Source organism: Xiphophorus hellerii, chromosome 9 (assembly GCF_003331165.1).
Source record: "Xiphophorus hellerii strain 12219 chromosome 9, Xiphophorus_hellerii-4.1, whole genome shotgun sequence".
Lineage (NCBI taxonomy): Eukaryota > Metazoa > Chordata > Actinopteri > Cyprinodontiformes > Poeciliidae > Xiphophorus > Xiphophorus hellerii.
Window position 1 is genome coordinate 25,121,301 of NC_045680.1, and position 17,233 is coordinate 25,138,533.

Consider the following 17,233-nt stretch of genomic DNA (forward strand, 5'->3'; position numbering starts at 1 on the left):
GTCAGATCATTTGTTAACCAACTGTTCCCTGAATTTGCCCCAGACAAATACATCTAGTATGACATAAACAGGGCATTATTAACTTGAATCTGAAAAAAATAAAATAAATGTGGAGAAAATGGGAGGACATTAAAGGTGCACTATGTAACTTTAAGAAAAAAACATGTTTTTCACAAATTTATTGATGCTGTCACTATGCCATGACAGATGCAAAAGATAATCTGTGATGATTTTTTTTTTAAAAAACGAAAAAGAAATCAACTAGAAGCCTAACAGAAGCAACCAATCAGAGCCAGGAGGCGTGTCTTAACGTTGTCAATCACCCTCCAAATATGTCACTGCTCATACCTTTTGCTCTCGCCTACACTGCAGTTAGCACAGCCTGTCATGAATGCTAAGGCAGATAAACGGTAAACTGAAATCCGTTACCAGGTCAAACCTGAGAAGAAGGAAAAGTGGTTGAAAAAATGTCAAATCAGACCATTTTTAGTTACATTTTGCCATGAGCACATTTGGCAGCCAGTACACAAGACTGATTGACAGCACTAAGACCCTCCTCCTGGCTTTGACTGGTTGCAGGGAATAGGTGGAGGATATTGATCTTTTCACAGATTATGTGAAAAGATATAGATATATATACATATGTATATATATATAGTCACAATGTCGTGACAGTATGTTATATGTATGTTATAGTATGTTGTATCTAGTATGTTATCAAAATCACAGATGTTGTGCCAATTTAGAAATATAGCATATTATAACATATATATATGTTATATTGTATGTTATATATATATAAAATTCAGAAAAAAAAAAGTCGACATCTGTTCTTGATCTACTCGCCGAATGTTGAGGTCAGGTGAGAACCACTCACACTTGCCAGGGGTCAGAGTGATGAAATAATGATGATGAATGCATTTAGCCCCCACAGCGATCCCAGCACCCCAAGTAAGAATCCAGATGTGTGTGGGATGTATACATGTCAGTTGATTTCATTTCATCCCTGCCTGGATGACGACGAGATTCCTTCAGGAATCAATCTCCCTTTATCGAAGTGGTTCAGACATGGCTGTTTCTGGAGTCACACACGCACTCCCCAACACCCCCATCCACTCCTCAAGTCACTCCACGCAGTTTGGCGGAGGGTACTGACATAAGAGGACGGACAGAATATATCCGAAACGTGATCCGCGCCAACAGACGGGACCAAAAATAAGGGTAAATCACAGACAGAGTGGTGCCACATGTGTCCCAACCGAAAATGGAATTCAACAGATGGAGATTTACTATTGAAGCCTTTTTTTTTTTCCTCAGCTGAGAAAAGTGTCACTTGGCTACAAAAAAAAAGAAGAACAAAAAAAAGGCACCCGCAGGAGAATGTTCGGCATCCGTGGAATGTCACTTCAAGCTCACTTGGGGAACAAGGAAGGCCAAAATATTTACACAGAGAGTCAAAGTCTACAGAGAACATTTCAGAAGGAAAACGTTCGTGGAAATGTAATAGAACGGCCAAACGTGTAGCTGTATAGCGATGGTGGTTTCCTAAAGATTGCACTCAATTGCATCACATGGAAAGGGATGATGTGTTAAGTTGTGTCAAGTTTATTTGTGTAGCACATTTCAGCGACAAGACAGTTCAAAGTAATTTCTGCCATAAAAACACAGCAACCAATCATGAAACAAGCAACAAACAGGACATCTTTTCAAATGCCATCAAGCAAACATATCGATCAATGTTCCAGTTGTTAATCAGCGGCAACTCTTAGCAGGTGAGTTTTAAAGCCTTGATTTAAAGGAAGTCTGTGTTTCGACTCTTTTGCAGTTTTCTGGAAGTTTGTTCCAGATTTATGGAGCGTGCAAATCTGAGCGCTGCTTCTCCGTGTTTGGTTCTGGTTCTGGGGATGCAGAGTAGACCCAGTAAATAAAGCTCCATCCGCGTAGTTTAAAAATGTTTTCTCATACTGCCACTGGAGGCTTGATTTTAAAAAAGGAACATTTTTAGACATTTGGAATACTCTATAGCACATGCACACAATGTCAGCATGTGTCACTGACAAGATCATGCAGAAAACAGCCAAGCGCAGATAAGACAATATGACCTGGATTGGATGTAAACGCAAAGCTTGCATTAAAGCTCGTGTTAGTTAAGAGAAAAATAACTAAAAAAAAACAAAACAAAACAAACAAAAAAATCAAACCAGAAAATCAAAACAGGTCGTTTTTGCAAACAATGTTCAGTTCAGTACTGTTCCATCCAGCTGTCAGTGGGGAAAAGGCGGAGTACACCCTGGACAGGTGACCAGTCCTTCACGGTGTACCAGAGGACAGACAACCACGCACTACTGAATCAATTTTGAAGTGAGGAGAAGGAATGGCAAGTCTTTGCAGTTTGCCCTGCTACATCACAAATGGGTTGCAAGTAGACTCCAAAAATCTAAAATGAAGAAACAGGAATTGGCAAATCATTCAAAGCTGCCTTTAAACTCAAACTGGTTGTTCGCCGTCTTGTCAAACGTCAAAGACAATAAGTCAATATAAGAGCATAAATCTGGCTTTCGTGTGATTTTCTGTCATGTGTTCAAACACGAAAGCTCTTTTAGCTTTTCTGGACGCTATAGGCTGAAAGGTTCGTCCTGTTCGGCGCCAAAGTTCTTTCAGTAACAGAATTTCTAAAACCTGATGTGTCTTTGGCAAGTCCTCAAATTACGCAAAGACCACATCATTCAAATCAAGTCCTGAAGAACCAGGTAACATGCTAAACAAGCGGGACACCGGCCATTGCAGACAGATTCTAGATCAACTAAATGCGTCTGTCAACATACACAACCAGGTACTAAATATTGGGTACAATGGAACAGATACAAGCCACAGGTCAGCACAGATCCAAAAGTAGTACAAGTAAAAGTAGTTTGGCCTATAAGTACACATTTAGGAATGAGTATGGAGATGTTTCATAAGTGGAACTGATCACTCCTATCGTTTTGTTACCATAAAGACTCCACTGAAATGAACTGTAGGGATTGGGTTGTTTTTTCCTCTCATTGCACCGCAGTCTCCAGTGATGACGTCAAAGAATGAACAGCTGTCCAGTTCATCAGAGACCATCTTCTACATTCATGAATGGCTCCTTTAATGGTAAAAACACACAGAGCCGGTGGTTAGACAGTGTTTAGGGGCATGGTTAATTTTAAAGGCACATGACACCTAAAATGTGCCACTCGTTAAGGGAATTTCTTGGTGGAAATAGTAACTCTAATTTTAGGGGGAGGAGGGATGTCATTCCTCGGCTCTTGAATTCTTCACTGTTTGTTTATGGACGTCCATCCTGCTGACAGATACCAGCAGGATGAGGATACTCCAGAACAATCAGCTGTGTGAAGAAAACTGAAACAAGGTTAACTGTGAAAATAAGGTGTCAGGCACCAGCAAGCAGCTGGACGGTTTGGAAACAGAGCAGAAGAAACACGTCCATCGTGTCCGCTGAATTTGCTCTAACCACATCCTTTTCGCAATATCAGACATATGTAATGTCATTTTTTTTAAAAACGAAAACAAACATGAAGAATTGTATTAATTATGCTAGCTGAGTACAGTTGAAACCAGACATGCATAAATAGACTTTTAGGCCTTTTCCCCCCCCTCACTGTCTAAAGTCCAATCAGACCAATTTTTGTTTTAGTTTGGTTAGAATTACCAAAAATGATTTCTATTTGCTAAATGCCAGAAAACACAGAATGTTTTTCAGAGATTTTTGTTTTCATACCTTCTCAAATTCAACCCAAGTCACGCATTTTAAAAAGATACTGACCAAATGTATGTAAACGTTTGAATTTGAGGAAAGTCACAAATCTCTAAAAAAATAAAATAAAATAAATGGTTGAGGCAAGTTTTCTGGCATTTAGGCGTCAAGTGTATCTTAATTTTCTTGCCAACATAATTACTTATTGTATGAGCTTAAAGGAAGTAGTGTTAGCAAACCTAGCCCGGCTGTTTAATGCTTCTGGTTAAATTAGCGCTTCATTTGTCTTGTGGTTCGTCAGGCCTCGTCTTTATTTGGCTCAGAACCAACCTGATGGAGTATGTAATGTAGTATGTAATATGTAATATAATATAATATGTAATTCTCAGGAACAACCCAGACACCACAAAAACCCAACCCCGATACAAGCCGAGAAGTCCACTCAGAGAGATTTTACATCAACATGGATGGAAACAAAGACGACCTTGTTCCGAAAGACAAAGACGAACCCATTTGGCCGCAATGACCGGAAGTATGTTTAGAGGCTCTCCGAGGTAAGAACATAGTTTTAGCTGTGAGCCATATTTGCACTGAAGGTCTGTTTTATAGCTGCAGATAGACATATTGTACAGTGGACATGAGGTACGATGAGAAAGTGTTTTGCCTTATTTGACCCTGTCACATTTAAATATTTCTTATCAAACAAACTTGAATTCAAAGTTCATTTAAAAAGCAGCTTGCAAACTGTGGGAAGAAGCTGTTCTAACCAACCTGGCTCTATGTAAAAGCTTAATTCCCCACCTGCTGAATCATGAGTTAAGTGAGATTAACTGTTTGTTTCATTTTCACTTCCCACACACCTACGTTTTATCATAGCCAGGCCTCTAGAATTAAATCACTTAAACTGTCAAACATGAAGCAAGATAAAAGATAAATCAGCAAAAGGTCCGGCCCTGATTTGAAGATATCAAACTAAATCAAACTCTCAGTCTGGGGAAAACTCTAAAGCAATTTTCACAGTGCAAGACATCTTTCACACAGAGAAAACACAGACAGTGGCTTACCACAATTATCCCAAGAGCCTGTCAATGAGTCATGCATCAACAATATTTGATTTCCCTTTTTGACCAATAAATTTGTTCTGAATCTGTGGAAGTAGTTTAAAAACCAGAAAAAAAGAAAGAAAAAGTCATTTCCAGCCCCAAAAAACCCCCACCAAAGCCCATCTCAAATTTGACAAAAAAAAAAAAAAAGATTCTCGTGACTTCAAGATTCTGTGGCATAAAGCAAAGAGAAAAACTTAGAAAAATAAAAGCCTCACCAAAGTCAAACCTGGTGATATTACTGTCATGGTGTGGGCTTGTTTTCCTACAGCTTCACCTGGAAAACACGCTTTCGTTGATGGAATCATAAGCTGGAAATCCTGAAAGAGAACCTTCATCCTTCAGTTTGTGAACCTGCATTTTGGTTAAGAACATCAGCAGGTTTACCTCTAATCAGTGTTTCTCAAATCCAGTCGTCAGTAACCACCGGCCTGCATGTTTTAGATGCAGAACACCTGATTCCAATAACTGCATGACCTCCTCTGCATGCCATGAAGTGCTGCAGAAGCCTGTTAATGACCCACTTATACAAGTCAGAAGGAAAAGAGATTGAGGTCTTAAAACAGACTTATAAGAAATTGTAAAAAAAAAAAAAAGAAACGACATCCTGAGGTTTTTATCAGACATATATTAGAATTTTTTTTTATTTATTATTGTGAAATGTTAAGGCATACATCCAAATGTTTCCTTTACAAAAGTTCACAGCAACATCAAATGGGTTCAACCAGCTGAAGCAAGGCTCTTTACTTGGCCCTTTGTTTTTCTCCCCGTTTTCTTTCCCATTAATTATAACTTAAACACAGAATACATCTTTGGCACCAAGACGGAAAATAGTTACATGTATATTATATATATATATATATATATATATATATATATATATATATATATATTACCAGGACGAGAAACAGACGTAATATATTAACTCTTCTCACTTCAAATTGCCTTTCGTGTAAACAACATTCCAAAATAAGAGGACAGCAACAACAACAAACTGAGACATGGCATTGACCTGCAAATGCACCATGATGGGAAATATGAAATTAGCAGAGAGAAAGAGAAAGAGAAAACACATTTAAATGTGAGGTTTTGTTTGCTATTTGTGCTCTTCAGAATATACTTTTAAATCGTTGCTGTTCACACAATAAACATCAGAGATAAAACTGCATAATAAATAGACGATGACTTTTTCATGTGATAAACACCTTAAGTTGGATTTTAGTGGCTCTTAGCACTAAATAGAGTGAATTGTGGCCCATTTCAGTTACATATATATAAACATAACCCAAAATCCTCGACAACAGTAGTCTTCATACAACAGTGTTCAGTAATCCTACAGTAAGCAGGAGAAATAAATAGAAGATTCCTTGTTAAGAATATAAGCAACTCTGTTATGGGAACTGTAGCAAAAACAACAATTTTTTTTTAAAAACACTGATGTATTTCACACAGTGATGGAGACAGCAAATAGAAGAGCAGATGCAGGACAATTATAGTCGAAAACCTCTTCCAGCACGGCAGGACCGGCCGCCGGCACTGGGAGGAAATAAACGGGCCGAGAAAAGCATGCGTCCAAGCACACAAAAGAATGCGTGCCATTTTAACAAGGCCGACGGGTCAGACTTTAGATAGCCTTTTTCTTTAACCGGAGCATTCCCTCAGCGAGGAATGCGAGAAGATTAGCTCCAGCGTGTCATTGGACGAGGGGAGAGAAACAGTGGCCGGCCGCCATCTGAGGCCCCCCAACCCCGCAAGCCAACGCCGGGGAATCTGGGAAAAAATAAATAAAATTGGACCCCAGTGAAATGCCGTCAATCCTCGGGAAGCTTTTTTAGGAGCGAAACGAGCGGGCGTCTCATGAGCTCTGGCATTCAGGGGGAAGCTTTTGAATCCTCCACTGAGGGTCCGGGTCGTGGTTAAAAGAAAGGGGGCATCTGCTCATTTAAAGGTGGAGCCGTTTCTCAAAACACAGCTTCCGAATGGAGGCCATCGTTTTTCTGAGTAGATGTTACTGGCGGAGGGCGTGGTTACAGGGGATGCTACAGTAAAGTCAAGATAAGACCAAAAAAACCCAAAAAACAGAATGAAAAAACAACTAAATAACAGTCACATGACAAAAAGGAGCAGCATTTACATATATAAACACAATTCACAACTCATGACAAACACCATGCACTATGAGCAGCCCAGTTCCTTTTGCGTCGCTAAAATACTTTCCAGGTACCTCGTGCAACATCGCCCGTCCCCCGTTCACTCGTGAAATGTGCAGAAACAGCCGAACGGAAAACTCCGCTCTCCTCTTGAATCACACTTCCACGCTCTGGACTGCACAAGCTCGGCAGAGCTCACATCCACTGAGAACTTTGTTTCTTTTACCTCATGAAAACGTTTCGGACAGGGTTCGGTCTTATTGAGCGGCAAGTCGCGGCTCATATGAGGATTTCGATCGCCTCGGCGTCTGAACTCTTGAACATCTTGAGCGGGGCCTTCGGCTCCTCTGAGGCGCCTAAAACCGGTAGAAAGCAGGGAGAATTAGAAAATTAAGTTGCCAACAGACCTTGTAGAGGGTAGTTGAAATTTAAACAGAAGATGGACATGAAACCAGACTGAATAGTGGTCATTAGTTGTCAAAATGTATTAGGGTGATCGGCAATGAATCGATTTTAGCAATAAATCAAATTTTTGTTTTTTGAAGATAAAATTTTTGAAAATTTGGGGGGGTTTTTTCCACCATCGCACTCCTTTCAGAGTGATGTCAGCCTGCCTAAGCCCACCATCTTGTTTGACAAGCGTGTTTCACAGCTTCTGTTTGAATTTACGTCAATTATGCAACAAAGTATAAGAGCATGGCCAAGACTTGTTTTATTTTAATTACAAGAATAAAGTCATAATATTACAAGAATAAAGTTGTAATTTTGTGAGAACTCCTACACAACTTAAATGAGTAATTTTAGAATCTCGAAAACTTTGGTAGAGGTTTTACGAATAAGGAAAAACCAAATCTTTTAACGCGCCAGCATCAAATTATTATCAGTAGCAGGACTTTGGAAACGACTATGCAAACTATTATGTCTATTATTTAAAAGAAAGAATCACAGACCTGAAAAATGGTCACGTCAGATCTCGATGATGCTTTTTTCCCCCTCATTTAAATGACTTTTTCTCTTGTAATTTTAAGATGTTCTTCAGGAAAAACTGAATTTTTATTCTGCTGATATGACTATATTCTTGTAAGAAAAACAAATATTCTCGTATCGTATTGAAGGAATGACTGAAACAAAAGCCACATTTTGAAAATATTTTCTGTCATTTGTAATTTCGTTTTTAGACTGATTCAGATACCGATCTGGTATGATTACATAATTGTACCAAACATTAAAAACTCACCGGTCGTAGCTGCTGGAATCCCTTCATTGACCTGTGACCTGTCCCTCTCTGCTGTGACGTCCAGCCCCGGCGTGACCTCATCACTCTGGGTGCTGGAGTCTTGGGTTGGCGCCTTGGCCGCGACGAAGGACAGGGGTTTCAAGATGGCAGCACCTGTCTGGTCATCCGAGAGGCTCTTTCCTGAAAAACGTAGACAAAGAGAAGAGACCGTTTAATCACCTGCTTCCATCCACAATGACAACCCCCTCCGCCTGGGAACATCTGCCCTCTGCCAGTTCTTCCTATGACTATTCCTGATCGGGCTATTCTGGAGCGAGAGACGATATGCATTCCAGTATTAAAACGTGTCTCCACGAAAAGGTCGCCTCCTCCTCCCTATTTTTATATATTTGTTTTAGCTTGCGTGCATTCTGTCTGGCACCAGCAGCTGCCACATAGAATGGCCACATAGAATCTCACTAAAGATTGTCTCGAAGGCGTGAATGGTAGGAACGAGAACTCACCTTTAGTTAAAGCGCCACACGTCAGGGTGTTGATGGAGGGGACGGATCTGGCCTGACGGAGCGCCTGATTCTGTTGCCGGCCTTGTTCCCATCTGGAGCGCTGCTGCAGGACTTTGATCACGGCGTCCTTTTCCAGCAGCCAAGCGTGAAGTTCACGGATCCTGAATGCACGACAAACACAACGTGAGTTTAGGGTTCCCTGGAAACCAACACGGTAGGGTTAGTCGCGGTAGGGTTAGTTACCTGTTCTCCATCTCCTGGTGTCTGTGGCTCGATAAAGTTAGGTCTTCGTTGAAGCTGCTGTTTGGTGAATTCCTCGGCGAATGGTTGATGATCGTTGTATCCCTGGAAGTAATAAAACTCATTGTTGGCGATATGTTGATACACAAACTATTTCTGGTTGATCTGATACATTGATTTTTTTATATATATATTTCCTTGTCATCTTAAGTTTTAATCACAACTCATGACAACAAGCTTTTCAGAAACAAGCTTTTGTTTTCAGAAACAAGCTTTTGTTTTCAGAAACAAGCTTTTGTGTGATTAGAATGGCATGATCCAACCCAGAAGCTGCTACTGAACCCATGAAGAGTGTCATCATACCTCTGTGCTGCAGCCGTGGCCGCTGCATCCATGGCAAACTGCCTCATGGTGCTCTCCTCCAGGTACTTCTGCTCCCATTTGGTGATGTCAGCCTCCAGAGCCAGGATGCGCTCCTCTTTTTCCCTCAGCTCCTGCTGCAGCGTGGATGAGCTCAGCTCTGATGCTGTGAGGTTGGTTGTCTGGTTATGGTACAGACACAAAAGAGACAATAGTCTTTTTAACTAACAGTTACTCCAATATTTGACTTCTCTTTTTTGTTTGTTTCTGATGGTGTTTTCACTCCTGATAGTCTGGTAGACTCTGTTTGTTTGGGAACCAAAACTGTAACATTTCAGATGGTGCAGTTTGCTTTCACACTACTCTGTGTCAAATGATACAAACCCTTAGAATAATCTGTTCACCTCCTTGCCTGTGGTGGCGCTGCACCAAAAACTACCGAAGGGAAATTTTTCTTCACAAAATGTAAACAAAAACAGAGTAATTTCAGATTGTAGCAGTGGTAGGATTTCTCTTTAGTTGCTGTTATAAGACAACAAGCCATTTCTCCAGCTAGCGCTAAATTCACAGGTTTGTTTTGGTTGTATTTACCCAGAATGCCCTGCACTACAGGAGCAGTCTCTGGTCCATTCCATTCATAAGTGAAGTCGAACAGAGCCAGAGTTGATTTTGACTGAACCAAAGCCTAGAGTCCGATTATGCATTCACACCTCCCCAAATGAACCGAACATTGTAGGCAAATGAACTAAAGATCGACTATAGCGGACTAAGCAGCTAAGATGCACATGTTGATGACTTTTTTCTTTGTTTTCGCTAACCTGTTGTGCCCTGAGGCTCTTCAGCTCCTGCTCCAGCCGGGTGCGAAGCCGCAGCTCCAGGACCTCCCTCTTCTCGCACGCCGCCTGCAGCTGAGCGAGGGAGCTCTGCAGCCCCTCCACTTTCTTCATGTAGGCCGTCTTGCGATGCAGCTCCTCCTCCAGCTGCCGGTTGCGGCCCTGCGCTGAGGTCAGCGCCTGCTCCAGCCGTTCGCTTCTCCGCTGGCACTCTTCGCCAGACACACTCAGGTGCTCAATCTGCTTTTCCAGTTGCTCACGCTCCCGCTGCTGCTCTTCGTCTGAGATAAAGAGGGATTTAAAAAGAAAACGGGTGATGTGAGGAGAGCGTGTCGGGGGAATTTTCTCATTAAAAAAAATGCTAAGGTGTCTAGGGTCCACTGTGAACTCGGTCCAATGACTCATTCGAACTCTGAGCTGCATTCTTTGAAATATGACCCAACGAGACACATTTATACTCACAGATATCAAAGCATGTGGATCAAAAACATAATTAGCACTTTGTTCTCTAAGCTAGCAGCAAATGGAATTTAGCTTGTGCATGAAAACATGAAATAAGCAATAAAAGAAACAAAACTCTCCTTTATTAATCGTAAACCTTCTTCACATTTTATTGGGTATTTTAGAAAGGAGAGCAAGTTTTATGGCTCCCCTGTGCCACTTTAAAACGGGGGCTGATTACACAACACAAGTGCATGCCTGTGGAGGGAATGCAGACTTCCTCTGATCCACTTACGCACACAAGCATAGCTTTGTACTGGCAAAAGCTCTGGAATGCTTCTAAGGACGAGAAGTAAACAAGCGGCTCAAAATATTCCTCAAACAGTCCTTGTTAAAAATAATATAAAAATACATGTACAACACCTCCTGTGACCGTGTTTTTATTTGTGGTTAAAGCCGGTGTGGCCCCCGGGGGAAATTTTATGGCGAAAACATTTCAGACTTGATGTCTCAGAACTGGTAAAGGCCTAAATTGGTCCATGAAAACGATGCCAACAATATGCCAGCAAACTCTTAAAGTAGCTCAGTAAATTTGAAGCAAGGTTCTGTTAAAACGTAGCAGTTAATATTTTACTGGCAGTAGATAACTTCTCGTGTCGTCGTTTTAGTATAAGTTTCAGATCAGTTGCTCTTGGGTGCTAACGCTAACGGCTAGTGCAAAACAAGACCAAACACTTGTGCATCATACGAGTTTAGGGGGAATAAATTTTTATTAACCTTTAAACTTAATCACATTTGCTTTGACATAGGAAGATTACAGACACTGCACACCTCCAGCCTCAATTTCCAGTGTAGATAATTGTCAGTTTTCTTTAAAAAAAAACAAAAAAAACACTCAGTACAAATCGGAAAGTCCTCAAAATAGGATTAGAATAGAATCTTACAACATTTTGAAGATGAAGTTAATTTAAAACCACAGAAGTCCACTTTGGTCCTGACTCCCCTCTCACTAGCCGTTAGCTTGATAACTGGCTGTTATCAAGCTGGATTGGATTTAAACTGAATGCTCCAAGATAGATATCACTTACAGTTACAATATTATAACTGTAAGTTAGAATATTACCACTGCTTAATATTTGGAATAGCAGAAGTTTGTTTTAATCTCAACTACTGTCTCACTAGACGTTAGCTAGTGAGAGCTAATTACCTAGCTATTAGGTAATTACATAGGTAATTAAAATGACAGAACTGGCTGAAATACTATGAAAGTCCAAGAATTCAGGTCACCTTTATTGCAGCTCTGACAAAAAGGTCAGTGTCTATGCTGACAGCTGAGATGTAGACGTGTGTAATTAATGCGGAGGACACCAGTTCCTGCTTGGCTAATGTTCCTGCTATTGTTGAATGAATCACAGAGAGGTCTGCTATGACAAATCACATTAATTACCATCTGTCTTGGACAAGCACGTGAAAGGACCAACAAGACTAATGCGATTACTCACTTTGCTCCAGGAGTTTAACGAAGATGTGCTGCCTTGGGTCTGAGCACTCGGCGTCACCAGCCGCTCTGTGCTTGTTAGCAGCTCCAAGTTGCTCTGTGCAAAGGAAAACATTAACACACCGGCTATACACATTGTGTCACTTCAACAAGCAGGTGCGTCAACGAATGAACGGACCAAGTACCTCTGAGGTCTCTGTTAAAATCATGCATCCTCTTAATCTCCGCCTCCAGTTTATTCCTCAGAGTTTTCTCCAAGGCTTCCCGCTTAGCAGAGCCTCTCATCAGGGTCTCGTACGCCTCTGATATCTGTTGGATCTCAAGCTCCAACTAGGGAGGAAACACAATGACGATCAGCGTCTGGACGCATCAGAGAGACTAATGAGTCATTCTCGCAATTTGCATTTACAGACAGACGGCTTTTAGACACTATGCTGAGGAAAGCAGTTAAAATTCTTGAATGAACACTTATGGAGCTCCAGGTTAAGCAGTGGCACGCTGTCCTTTTACAAGACAAAAGAGTTGAGATGCTTTGTTGGAATTCCAGAGTCTGGAATGGTGAGAAAACACTTCACACTTGCCCCATAACATGAACCATTCACAAAAACCTCTTCAATGGGACCACACGTCCAGAAAATTCAAAATCTGATCAGTGACTACACCTAAGCACTATAACAAGTCTCTTCAGTGTCAAAGTTGTTTTCCATCAGAGGTGAAAAAGTTGTAGGATTCAATATAAATGAAACTTTTGTTGCTCCTTTAGGTTTTGACGGGCCATCTTGTTCCATTTTTACTTGCTTTATACCTCACTTCTTCCAGGTACAGAAAGGTGTCGTCTGCCACAGGAAGTCATGCATGCCTTGGAGACGTATTACCAAACTGAGGAAGGAGCTAATTAAGCTCTAGATGTCACTAGCAGATAACAGGAAGGCCAACAGTGTACAGCAAAGTTTCTCTTTTCTTTCCTTCACTGATTGCAACCTCTTGATCATGGAACATTCTAGATTTGTAAATATTGGCAGTTTTTTTTTGTTGTTTTTTTTTAGAAAATGTCCAAGCTTAGGTACGTCTGAGTGTGACATGGTTATAGTTAGTATGGCTGAACAAGTTAAACCCTTACTCTGATTAATGTTTTTCTACATGTATGCTCCTAATATGAAGGTTTATTGTAAACTAATGGCTGGGAGGCTATGAAGTATTTTAAATGATAGTATCTATAGTTTTACAAAAGAAATTGACATCAGCAGATTGGAGTATTACTAAGACCAGAAACTGGAAAAAAATAAATAAAATAACAAAAACAGCAACTGTTTGGCACCATTTTGGGTTCAGCAAGGATGTTAGAAGTAAAGTTATTTTAGACTTCGAAACTTATTCACTTGTGCTCATTTGTTCATTAACTCTTAACTAAAAGTACACATTTTCTCCACTTACTTGCAGATGCTTTAGTCCATTAAGTGGCAATAAAAATAAATAGCAAAAACAGTCCGGGGGTCTCAGACCATCAACTAGCTGTGAGGTATTTATGCTGGATTATTACATTCTTTGTTTTCGGGGCACAGTCCTTTTATTGTTATGGAGGTGAACTACTCAATATATTATGATATTGATTTAAGGCCATGTCACAAAATCCTAATCTCCATGTTAACACCAAAAAGTTTGATCGTCCCTTTAGATTTTTAATGCCGTTCAAAAAGGCTGTCAGAGCACACACCCTACAAAAAGCTGTGTGCGCTTCTGTAGGGAGATGATGATTGCGAGAGCAGAAATAGTGAGTCTGAGAGTTTGGTCTAAGGGGAAACTATTGTCTCCATGGTTCGGGGCGGTCTTGCTCACCTTCTGCAGCCTGGCAGCCTTCTGGATGTACACCTGCAGCTCTCTCCTGAGCTGCTCGTTCTCCCTCGTCAACACGTCATTGCAGTTGGAAGATGAGTGGATGCTGTTCTGAGACACCTGGGCTTGGGCAGACACATACCTGCAAAGGGCAGACATGAGTGATTCACCACAACACACCTGAGAACCACAGAAATTATGAAAGAATGCTTTGTCAGGAGTTCTTCGCTTGCTCCCGTTTCATTGTCGGGTAATCCTCATGGGAGAATGAATCGATTATATAGTTGTGTGGCTTACCTGTGGTGCTGTGAGTAAAATGGGGGAGGAGGGTCTTTGTGGTACTGTACATGCTCCTGTGAGTAGCTGAGCATGTACTCAGGAACTCGGGCACATAGAGGATAGTCTGGAGGAGGGCCGCGCTGGTCCGCGCCCTGTTGGGTCTCCTGTCCGTCATGCACCACGGCATTTAAAACAAGATTCCTATAAAGCTGCGGATAGCTGTGGGAAGAGGTCAGAGCCGAAGCGTCTCTGTGTCCATTCCTCTCCAGAGAGAGCTGCATGAGCCTCTCGCTCAGGGAGCGAGCGTGCTCCCGCTTCAGATCCCACTGTCCCTCACTTTGAACTCCCACCGCGTCCGCGCCGGGGCCGTCCTGCTCCAACTTTTCCCTCCGAGAGATCAGGTACTGCGAGTGCACTTTGGCCTCCTCGTAGGTCGGCAGCTCCTCCCTGTGGAGCTGGTACAGATGACACATGGGGCTCTCGGAGGGCAGGCAGTCCCCCTGGTGCTCCTGTCCTTGGGGCTCCTGCCGCGTCGACATCTGCATGTACTGGGTTTCCTCTTGAGTGAGGCTCTCCAAGGAGGAGCGGGGACTGCCCGTGCCCCCGCCGCTGCTCCCTCCACGCAGGGCCTGCTGCTGGATGGCCAGGAGAGTGCGAGTGTCAGTCAGGTTCCCATAGCGGAGCTGCTCCTGGATGAGGCGGTGCAAGACTGTTCCTGAGGAGTCCTCGGCTGTCCTCATGTCAGTCAATAAAAATCAGTGCACAACTTAAACAAAAACCAAGCTTGATGTTGACACCTCAACAATCTGAAAAGGAAAACATAAGAGTCTTGATCAGTCTTCAACAAGCAAGAGCTGGCCATTTCATCCTTCGCATTCTATATTTTTGTAGTTTAGTCTTTTGTTTCCCCCCCCAGGAAGACATTTCATATCCACACAAATGACTAATGAATAAAAGTAATTTACTATAGTCTCCTAATTGTCCTCTGTACGTAAAAGTGGTTTTGTGACCGATTGTCGTTTCAGACCTTCAGGTTCAGGTCTGTCTGCATAGGGGGTAATATAGTCTCCTGAAAATAATGACTTTGTTTAAACTTGTGGTGAGATTTGATATCTACAAAATTCATTTAACAAATCAATTTCAAAGAGATGCAAAATGATGAACATTGGTAAGTAAATGAGAAGAAAGAAGTTTGGTTTAAGGTGTTAAAGACAGAAGAATGGGGAGAGCAAGGCAAAATTACCAGGTACCATCAGATACAATCCGGACCTGCCGAACAGCATTACTGACAACTACAGTTATACGTTTCATTATTTTAACATGCATCCATTAATCTGTTGTCTATATATCCGCTTAGTCGGGCAGCATCGCTGGTGCCTAGTTCAAGTCCATTTCCTATTTCATTAGGTGATAAGAGTGGTACAGCATGGACAGGTCACCAGTGATTAAATATGCTTCTTTTTTTTTTACAATAGTTGCACAATACCTAATGCCGTTTGACATTAACTGTTACTGGAAATACCCTGGAGAGTGATGTCAGTAGTACAAACTGAATTTTCGTGCCCACACACTCCAGATACACGGAAATAAGAATTATATTAAAACAAATGAACACTCGAATAAAAACAATAAACTCATTGGTAGAGTTAGCGCTACTAAATAACTAGCGTTATTTAGTAGCGCTACTAAATAAATAGAGTAGAAATATTTTGCTGTTTGTATATAGTTTAAAACAAATATGGCTAGTTTTACAGGTGCTACATATAGGTGTTTCACCAGGATTCTCCATATGGAGTCTACACATGTAAGAAAGTCTTTTCGCTAAACATTCGGACATCAAGCTGGACGAAAACCATAAATTATTAAAAACAAAACAAGCAGCTTACCTCGCCTCATTCCACCGCGAACACCGATAAGAGTATCTCTTTTAATAAATAATCTGCCCCTGGTTTCAAAAACGCCAACTATCGCTTTTTTCCGGGAGCTCGTGGACATGTGCGCGCGCTGACTGGGTAGAAGCACAACTGAGCGCGTGAAGCTTCGAACTGCGTGGATAAATAACTGAGAGGCGATTGTTCCCTGAGGCTGGAATGGGAGGAATGCAAGCTCCGAGCCCCTGTGGGATCAAAAGCAGGAGCACAGGGAAAGGAGGAGGAGGAGGAGGAGGAGGAGGAGGAGGAGGAGCAGGAGGAGCATGGAGGGAGGCGGGACCCCAGGGGGGTTGAAAATGATTTCAGAGCTGCAGCAGCAGCAGTCCCTCAGCTGGCTGCTGGTGTCATGTAAAAAAGTTGGATTTCTTTTTCTTTGTGAGAGTATTTTAAATCCTTGCAACTTTTAAGGTTAAAGCATATATAAACCTATACATTTAAATATATAAAGACAAGCTAACATTTTTTTATGGAAGAGCCTTGGTAGGCATTCACAGAAACATTCGAGGAATGCGATATGCTTAAAGGAAATATGATTCATAAGAAGGTCAAAGACCGTTAAAAAATGTGGGAGTGGAAAATAGGGATGTTTCTTGCAGTTATCGCGACCTGGACCAGCCTCCACCACACCCTCTTTTAAAGGAAAAACAAACACATTGTTACGTTATGTCACACTCACTTACTGACATATTATGGAGAGTATCATAATGTACTTTAGTGTTTCATATATCTAAAACTAGGTAATGAAGACATCTGGCGTTTCATTTTACGTCCAAATCAACACATAACCACTTCATGCATAACAACGACCTTTAAAAAATAATTATTTTCTTGTAAGTTAGAGGAACCCACAAGGCCATGCTGCCCTGGGAAGAAATTCACAAAATAATGACATATGTGATGTTTTGATGAAAAAATCTGCACTTTTCTCTTTGCCGCTTTGTGTTTGTTCAATGAAATATCTTCAAATCTCTGAAATTGTATGCCTTAAAACCATCTGCTTTTTTGGAATCCAGTATAGATGTAGAGGAAAAGCCCTTTGTGTGCACACCTTAGCTTTATAAAGGCTTCAGTTGATGTAACAAT

General features: G+C 41.4%; 1 protein-coding gene across 1 annotated transcript; it reads right to left on the reverse strand.

The window, feature by feature from the left end:
• Positions 1-6,254: 6,254 nt before the first annotated feature.
• amotl2a (angiomotin like 2a) lies at positions 6,255-16,326 on the reverse strand. Its single transcript, XM_032572704.1, has 11 exons — positions 16,106-16,326; positions 14,238-15,025; positions 13,944-14,082; positions 12,293-12,437; positions 12,112-12,204; positions 10,154-10,449; positions 9,339-9,517; positions 8,979-9,080; positions 8,736-8,896; positions 8,233-8,412; positions 6,255-7,351 (listed from the first exon to the last, which is right to left on the reverse strand). The coding sequence occupies exons 2-11, from the start codon at positions 14,957-14,959 to the stop codon at positions 7,275-7,277; spliced, it is 2,094 nt and encodes a 697-aa protein (XP_032428595.1). The 5' UTR covers positions 14,960-15,025; positions 16,106-16,326; the 3' UTR covers positions 6,255-7,274.
• Between the last annotated feature and the right edge of the window lie 907 nt (positions 16,327-17,233).

What these genes read in the sequence shown, in the direction of transcription:
- amotl2a (XM_032572704.1), bottom strand. Translation starts at nt 14,959, where the DNA reads ATGAGGACAGCCGAGGACTCCTCAGGAACAGTCTTGCACCGCCTCATC. An exon ending in AGGCTGCCAGGCTGCAGAAG is followed by an intron (nt 12,438 to 13,943) that starts GTGAGCAAGACC and finishes TTTCCTCCCTAG; the next exon opens with TTGGAGCTTGAGATCCAACA. An exon ending in GATTCCAGCAGCTACGACCG is followed by an intron (nt 7,352 to 8,232) that starts GTGAGTTTTTAA and finishes TACCGGTTTTAG; the next exon opens with GCGCCTCAGAGGAGCCGAAG.